At 43.0% G+C, this 9,172-nt stretch overlaps 1 protein-coding gene across 1 annotated transcript in view; it reads left to right on the top strand.

Annotated features, from left to right (window-relative positions):
• The window catches only part of LOC123850225 (histone-arginine methyltransferase CARM1-like), a 178,524-nt gene extending 169,647 nt beyond the window's left edge, over positions 1 to 8,877 (top strand). The window contains exons 12-13 of the mRNA XM_064579862.1: positions 23 to 160; positions 8,784 to 8,877. Of these exons, the coding sequence (XP_064435932.1) occupies positions 23 to 160; positions 8,784 to 8,877 (232 nt within the window). The remainder of the gene's footprint in view (positions 1 to 22; positions 161 to 8,783) is intronic.
• The last annotated feature ends 295 nt before the right edge of the window (positions 8,878 to 9,172 follow it).

Here is a 9,172-nt window from a genome sequence, read left to right on the forward strand (position 1 = left end):
TCACTCTTTTCTTGCCCCACAGGGTAACAGTTTGGCTGTCAACAGCCCCAACTGAGCCTCTGACTCATTGGTATCAGGTGCGGTGCCTTCTTCACACTCCTCTCTTTGCCAAAGAAGGAGAGACCCTCTCAGGGAAAGTGCTGTTTGTAGCCAATAGACGGTAAGCAGGAGAGTACAGACGGGAGACCACCTCTGCATGCTGCTCATATGGGGAAGGGGGTGCAGGAGGTGGGAGCCTTTCCAGCACCTAGACATGGACAGGATGCTTTACAAAAGCCTGGCTGACTTTGCCAGGTGCACTCAGCTACGGACCCAGCCGGCAGACGTCCCCCTTGGGCTCAGGGCGGCAGGGATGGGGAGCTTGGGATAACTCAAGGGCAGTGTTCTCCACCTGACCGCGGAAGAAGAGAGGGCATCCATCCGCTCATGGGAGTGCTTGCCAAAGGCTCAAATTATCAAGTGCTTTAAATCCCACGTCAGCTTCCTGGCCTTCCTTGTAGCTAGCCACACCCCCCTAAATTTAGCACAGCAACATCGATCTGTACCCAGGGGGACAAGCACTGCAGGATTGGCCGCTTCCCTCTGGTAATGGTTTCATGAGGCCTTGGCAGCGATTACTTTGATTTCTCTCATTTTTAAAATGCTCTATTTTCTTTCACCTTGCTGGAGCATCTCCTGGGTAAATCAGAGGAGAAAAGAATCACAGAGTGGTTCAAGGACTCTCCGGATATTAAGGGTACTCAGAGGTCATCCTGTTCCACTTCCTTCCCTCCCTACCTCCCCCTGCTTCTTGGGCTTGTGCTTGAATGCTCCTGTGACAGAGAGCTCACCACCTCACATATCAACCCTTGCATTTCTGAAGTCTCGATTTCTTCCATTACAAAAACCTAACACATTCACAAGTACATTCAAAACTACAAAAGTGTCTAGAGTCCACACACTCTGCCACCCCTCACCCCACTCACCAGATGTGACCCCATGCTCCATATCCTTTCAGGCGATTTTCTGTGCATGTACTAACCAAAAATTGTCATGGGGTTTTTATTGCTGTTTTATAAGCGGACTAAACTAGCAGTCTCCAACTTAAGTTTTCACTTAGCAGTGAGTCCTGAATCTGTGCAGATAGACTGCTTTGTCATTTTAATAGGTGCATCAGAAATGGATATATGACATGTCTTTTTTAAAATCGCTGATTGATTGATACTTGAGTTGCTTCTGGTGTTTCCCTTTTTTGGCCATTACAAAAAACTCTGCACTAAATATCCTTGAACAGGAAGTTTACACAGTGGCAAGAATATCTCTACGTGAGATCCCTGGAAATGGAAATGCTAGATCAAAGATTATGTATATGTTGCACTCTGACAAATACTGCTTTTCTCAGTGGTTGCACCAACTTCCACTCACACTGCAGTGGACAGCCTTGTGCATTTCGGCACATCATTCCCTGCACTGCCCATTACAGATCTTTATGGTTTTTGCCAATCTGATAGATCCAAAAATCATTTTTGGAAGTTGCATCTGGTTGTTTGGTTTCTGTTTCTTTACTACTAAGGTTAAGTAACTTTTCATATGGTCTTTGGTTATTGATGTCATGTACTTTAGACATCTCTGATGATTAAAAAATGATTCTTGCTGTCAGTCCTATCTACCACTTCCTATTAACTGTACTCATTTATCTTACTTCTGCTTCTGAGGTCTGTTCCAACCTCCACATGGCAGTTGTTTAAATATTTGGAGAGTTCTTCCAGAATCCTCCCAGTGTTTTTCCGTTGGCTACCATCCTCAACTCCTCACTCCTATAAGAGTGATTTTTAAATTGTTTGAGATTCTAAGTCCTCCCCCTCTGGAAAGTTCATGGAACTTTTCTGGAAAGTGATTTACAAGAAAGGCGTTCCTGTGGTGGGAGAGACATGGCAGTGTTCCTGTGGTCTGTTTTCCTCACCTCATGCTCTCTGTCCATTGGTGCGGCCGCAGAGGCATCCTGCTTCCTGCAAGCATGGCTGTTCTGTGCGTCTCTAGGTGGATCTGCCGTGTTGCAGTTCTAGACATGTCTCCGCCCAGGAGCCTTGCCTGCCCCAGTTCCTGCCCAAGATGCTACAAACAAGGACTAAAACTTGTGCATTTCAGAAAACTCTCCTCATCTTTAGGGCCTGTATTTTGGGGAGCACTCTCTGAGGTGGGCTGCCCCTGGGCTCTCTTGCTTCGCTTTGCACTTCTGTGCTTTTTCCCATGTGGCTTACGACCAATTAACTGCTTTTGTAGCCCTCATGCATAAGTTAGAGCGGGCGGATTGTATCTTTCTCCTGGTTAGACAGAAAAGGAGGTCTGTGTTCCGCAGTGTCTTTCTATTCTGCTTGTTTGGGGATGGCTTCCAGGAGCAAAGGTGGAAAATGCTGATTTTTACCATGTTCATCCTGGAAGTTACCACTTTCTCCCTAAATCCTCATAAACCATCTATTTAATGACCAGTTCTACAGGAAAAAAAAAAATTGCTCAGAGACAGTACCCAACATCAGCCTGCAGTTTGGACTTGCCTTTTCTGCTTAACATTCTTTTGCTTTCAAATATTTCTTTGTTAAGGTGCCTTAGGGTATAATTAGGCGAGTGAATTTAAACCATCTTATTGTTTCATTACTTTTTTCTAACATATCTAGGGTTTCATCCTCATCAGTCGTATTTTTCTACCCTCCTCTCCTTTGTTCCCCTGTAGGGAAGAAAGAGGCAAACCATTCACATCACATACCTGTGTCGTGACTCCTGGGCTCCTCCAGGCCTCTGTCCCTTTCTTAACACACAGATGTTATATTGCTAGTATTTGTCTTTATGTGAGCTTCCCAAAAAGAAGGCCTGAATCTTCTATGGTGTATCCCTCCTCACTTCATATGCTTCAGAGATTCAACAGAGATGTGGAATGACCACCTGAATGAAGAAGTCATAACTGATGGTCCTTCTCTTAGTGAGAATTTCATCTGGCACAACTGAAAGAAGATGCCTAAGATATTATGAGCCCACAATACTTTGTAGAAAGAAGAAAGGGAGGGAGGCAAGAGGGAGGAAGTTCTTCATTATATTAGACCAGCACCCTGGTGTAGTGAGAGAAGCCAGGTTTGGGAGTCTGATGCATCCTGGTTCTGTCCCATCTCCTCTGCATGTGGTTGGTGCTTGAGTGATCTTGGACAAGTTAATGAATTTCTCTAGCAGCAAATTACAGTAATTGTGTCACCAGGTTTTGGCAGATATTAAAGGAGAGAACATAGTATAGTCATCAATACACAGTAGATCCACAGAAAATCTTATTTTTTCCTGCATATTCTTTCTTTCTTTCTCATATTATATCTCATCAGAGTTCTTGCTTTAAAGTTCTTCTCTTCCTTGGTATTTTCTACAACCCTCAGCACTTCCTGAATGTCAGTGTTTTGATGCTCTTTTCGGTAAGGTGCTACTTGTTTGTCCTGCCTTTGCAGAGGATCACCCCCTTCCTTATTGTCAAATAGTCCTTTTAAGCTCGGGCCTCCTGGGAAAGCACCCACACGGGTGTGGGCAGTGGCTGCCCTTTTCTTTCCCAGCCAGGACCATTTATGATTGTACCGTTAGTGTTTTCTTGTCCACAGACTCCCCGTCATTCTGAGGCTGTCATTCATTTTGGTGCTTGGGACGATCAAACAGAACCCACCTTGCTTAGGAACTTGATGAAATTTATATCCCTCTGGTTCACAGAAGTGGTGTCCATGAAGCTTTTTGGTCATGTGCCCTTATGAGTAAAAACATTTATATATGCATCTTCCCAAGTATACTAGCATTTATCTCTTAATTATGTGAATATACTACAATAATAATAGCATAAGACGAAGTGCTCGATATAGAGATATATGTATATATATGTATGTTTATACATTTATATACTATAGACACATGCATGCATAGATATGTCTCTGTGTGTATATATATGTATATATACACACACACACATAGAAATTTATGTAGCATGTATCTCATAAGATACAAAAATAGAAATAAAAAGAATGAATGTAGGGGCGCCTGGGTGGCTCAGTCAGTTAAGTGGCTGCCTTCGGCCCAGGTCATGATTCCAGGGTCCTGGGATCAAGCCCCACTTCGGGCTCCCTGCTGAGCGGGGAGCCTTCTTCTCCCTCTCCCTCTACCTGCTGCTCCCCCTGTTTGTACTCTCTCTCTCTCTCTAATAAAAAATAAAAATAAAAAGAATGAATGTAAAAAATATATATATATACATAGGCTGATTTGGGGTCTAGCTCATCCACTTACCCTGGGCCAATATTTTTTGGAACATAACTTAAAACTTTTGGATCTCTGGGGTGCCTGGGTGGTTCAGTCGTTAAGCGTCTGCCTTCAGTTCAGATCATGATACCAGGGTCCTGAGATCAAGCCCCGCATCAGGCTTTCTGCTCAGTGGGGAGCCTGCTTCTCCCTCTCCCACTCCCCCTGCTTGTGTTCCCTCTCTCGCTGTGTCTCTCTCTGCCAAATAAATAAAATCTTAAAAAAAAAAAAAAAAAACTTTTGGATCTCTGTGAGGGTCAGCTGTACTGAGGTTTGCCAGGGAATTTGGTTTATAGGGAGTTTAATGAGATTTGTTTTATGAAACTAGGAGAAACGCTGACCAAAGAGCTACAGCTTCTGAAGCTCCGAATGCTGCTCCTAATGGTCATCACTGAACTGCTCCATCAAAGGCCTATATGTTTGGACAGCTGCACCAGGAGGAACTGTAGGGGAAGCTTTCGCGTCTGATGCGGCGCAGTAAAGAAAGAGCATTCGCTGGCACAGCTTTATGTGACGTTTCTTTGTTCTTCAGCGTCCCTCAGATTCTTATGGCTCTGGCCCATGTGTCCATCACATTCTTGGTAGTCACTCAGTCACGTTGGACCCCATAATCAGACTCTTACTGAACCATCCCACCTTAGCAAAACCTGAGGAACTAGGTGAGCCTAACATGTACCTTAACTCTTTGCTGGTGATTAGAATCCAGCGTTTACCTGGTGAATTCGCTAGTGCTCAGTAGGTGTTAGGTGAACAACTGCGTTCGTGTCCTAGGGCTGACAAAATTAAAAATCAGAGCTGCGTATTTTCTTCCATACCCCAGTGTGTCATCCCTCGTCCTCCCTGGGGCACGCTCGGTCAAACCCCGCTGAAGAAAACAGGGTGGGGTCTATACCACTGAAGTTCTATCTCCTTCCTTCACCATCAGTACATCCTCGGTGACTTGGGCCATTTTCTCCCCAAGCTTCCTGTCACTTCTCTTTCTCCATCTCCCTTCTTCCTTGGTGGTCAGCACTAAGCCTCTCCCTCTACTGTACCATCTGTTTCCTCTAATAAGACGAAATTATCATGAATTACCACATTCTTTAGAAAGACATGCCCTACATATGTTGTTCTCAAGTTTCCAATCTCTGCTTGATGACGAAAGAAATGTTGGTATACGAAGCAATGATTTTGCGCTCAGTCGTTGAACTAAAGTATGTCCCTGCGTATGTCACTTGCTCTGTAGATTTAAAATGACTAAGACTTGGGGCGCCTGGGTGGCTCAGTTGTTAAACATCTGCCTTTGGCTCAGGTCATGGTCCCAGGGTCCTGTGATCGAGCCCCGCATCGGGTTCCCTGCTTGGCGGGAAGCCTGCTTCTCCCTCTCCCACTCCCCCTGCTTGTGTTCCCTCTCTCGCTCTGTCTCTCTCTGTCAAATAAATCTTAAAAAAAATAATAAATAAATAAAAATAAAATGACTAAGTCTGGCAAAGAACTAGGTTTTTGTGTTTTTTTTTTTTTTTTTTAAAGAATACACATTGCTACATAATTGGTTCAAAAGAATTAATAGTTATTTAGGATCCTGTATACACAGTCTTGAAAGATTCTCCATTTTTTTTTTAAAGATTTTATTTATTTATTTGACAGACAGACACACAGTGAGAGAGGGAACACCAGCAGGGGGAGTGGCAGAGGGAGAAGCAGGCTTCCCACCGAGCAGGGAGCCTGATGCGGGGCTCGATCCCAGCACCCTGGGATCATGACCTGAGCTGAAGACAGACGCCTAACGACTGAGCCACCCGGGCGCCCCAAGATTCTCCGTTGTTGGTTGCTTTATCCACGTTGCACATTAATTACGGAGTTTGGAGTTGGGCTCCTGGGTGTCGTGGTGCTAGGATGACACTGCTCCTGGGATAGAAGAGCGCATGATTTTTCTGCAGACTTCGGGAAGGGCATGTTCTCCCCTGGTTAGATGAATCACTATCAAAATAGCCTGCCCAACCATCCTCCCCGTCGCCCCCACGTGCACACGGAAGGGCTTTGAGAACAAATCTCAGCTCTCACTCACCACGCTGAGCCATGACCTAACATGACATGAAGCTCTTTTTGCCTTCCATGAGGGAAGCTAGGACTCTGAGGATGGGTCAAGGAGAGGAGTGGGTTGAGAGAAGTGAGTATAAAGTGACAGTGTTATCTTATCTAGCATTCTGAAAAGAGCCTTGCAGAACACCCTGTGGCAGGAACTTACTGATCACTCTTCCCGACCATACCTGGGGCCACACAGGTCTCTCTTGTGCCTTGTATGCATCCGTGGACACACACGTTTGCACAGACCTCGGGGTCCCCCATTTCTGCTTTAAGTCCTATATTAATTACTTCAAATATTGTTAAGAAGGTGTCTTTCCTTTGGGAAAAATATGCAGGTGTGTCCCTCCCTGACTTACCTGTGAGGCTGATTGCTCAGCCTTTCCATGGCCAGGGGTTGCCCCTCTCCTGAGGAGCTCGGTGTCTCCGTGTCTCGCTCTCCCCGCATCTACCTTCAAGTATCACATGCAGTGAACTACTGGATGTGGGTATCACGGAAGAAACATTTTACAACAGAGTAGTTTGGGGGTCAATTATAGGAGTTGAAACAGAATCAAAGGACATCGTTGATTTTTTTGTTTTAATTTTCCCTCTTAACTTTGTAATTGGCCCCGATAAAATCTAGAACTGGAGTTACAGGTTTCGTGGGATCTGACATTATACATACACCTTCCCAGGCCACTATTGGTAATGACAGGGTGGCCTTTGTATCCCTTAGTAATTTCTGGAATTTGAAACAGAAGCCAAACCGTCAAGGAAATTCAAATTAAAATAATAATATGTTAACCCCAAACATTTAAAATATTAGGGATTGGAAGATGTGTAATGAAATTAGCACTTTTATACTTTGTAGGTGAGGAAGTAATTCAGTCCACTTTCTGGAAGACATTTTAGCGGTAGGTATTGGAACCTTAAATGTCTATGTGCTTTAGCCTGGTGAGTCTAACACTAAGAATTTATTCCAAGAAAATAACCACTGATAGGACATAAAGATGTATTATAAGAACGTTCTTTACAGCAGAATTTCTGTCATAAAATTAAATTTTTGTTACTATAAGTAATAATATGTTACTACATGTTTATAATATGTTATAAAAATATAAATATTTGACAGTGGGGAATTATTAAATACACTGTGCTATACCCATATAATAATACTGAAAAATACATTGTCAAGAATTATAGGATGGGGCATGTGGGTGGCTCAGTCAGTTAAGCATCTGCCTTCGGCTCAGGTCATGACCTCAGGGTCCTGGGATCCAACCCTGCATCTGGCTCCCTGCTTAGCGGGGAGTCTGCTTCTCTCTCTTCCTCTGCCCCTCCCCACCATTCATGCTCTCCCTCTTGCTTTCTCTCTCTCCCAAATAAATTTTTTTTAAAAAGGAATTAGAGGATAAATGCTTGCTTATGTTAAATCCAATTAGGACATATGAAGGAATACTTTAGATGATTTTATTAAAAATTTACATTTATAAAAAATGGGTAAGAAAATACTCTATAGTAGAAGAATCTTTGTCCAGTGATGTTATGGATTATTTTATTTAATTTCTATTTTTCTTTATTTTTCTGTTCTACAGTGAATATGTAACACTGTATAATCTGAAGAAATACATATTTTTTAAAGATTTTATTTGTCAGAGAAGAGAAGCACAAGCAGGGGGAGTGGCAGGCAGATCGAGCATATATATATGACTAATAAAGATCCCATAAACAATTCCTTCATTTTAGTCATCAAGGATATGTCCTATTAGCTGTTCTTATCAGCCAGTTCTCACTGGAATTACATGAGTCTTCATCTGGGGCCTCTTAAAATCAATCACATTTGTCAACTGTCAGTCTGAGATTTTCTGTCAGTTTGAGATTTTAACTTACCCAGTCTTTGCACAATTAAGATTGTTTTGGTACATCAATGGGTAACTCACGAAGTACCTCTGTTAACTAAAGCCATTTCTGTCATTGCTCTTGGTAAAACCAGAAACACCATTAACTTGGTAATTTTTTAGATCAAGAGATTATAACTGTCAAAGTCTTCTAACAAATAAATATTTAGTAGCATCCAGATAAACACATATGGCCATATACAAGATGGCAGCCATGCACTCTTAAAACCCTCATGAATTTGGTAAGTTCACGATAGATTTTGGAAACAAACTGAGGGTTGCTGGAGTGGTGGGGGGTGGGAGGGATGGGGTGCTGGGTGATGGGACACCGGGGAGGGTATGTGCTATGGTGAGTGCTGTGAATTGTGTAAGACTGATGGAATCACAGACCTGTACCCCTGAAACAAATAATACATTAGGTTAATAAAAAACAAAACAAAACTCATGAATCAGGTAGGTATGTGTAGAAAGCAGCACCCTCAGGGTTTGTGAAGATAACCGGTCTTGTCAAATGATGGTTTTTTTGTTTTGTTTTCTGCCATCCAGACAGAGCTATGACATTCAGATTGTGGCGCTGGTAAACCAGACAGGCTTCAGATCTGGGAACATCCTCGATTTAAAGAATCCTTTCTTTAGGTAAGAAATGCTCTCATCCATTTCACACCCATGTATATAAAATCTCAACTGACCTCATGACCTGGTAAAGAGAGTCAGACTAATTCCATCTTTCCTATGAGAAGAAAAAGCATCCCCACTTCCTCTCTGAGGAGACTTGGATCTTGAGATATGGAGTTGAATGTTTTCTGTTCCATTAATGGAATTCAATATGTACCAATCTAATCCTGGAACAGGGAGCACTGGAGAGTCCTACAAAGTGAACTCTCATTCCACTTGAGCTCTAATGAGCTGTGTGACCTCAGGCAAAGTCACTTCCT

Source organism: Mirounga angustirostris, unplaced genomic scaffold, assembly GCF_029215605.1.
Source record: "Mirounga angustirostris isolate CCGP_5_RB_7025 unplaced genomic scaffold, mMirAng1.0.hap1 SCAF_15, whole genome shotgun sequence".
Classification (NCBI taxonomy): domain Eukaryota; kingdom Metazoa; phylum Chordata; class Mammalia; order Carnivora; family Phocidae; genus Mirounga; species Mirounga angustirostris.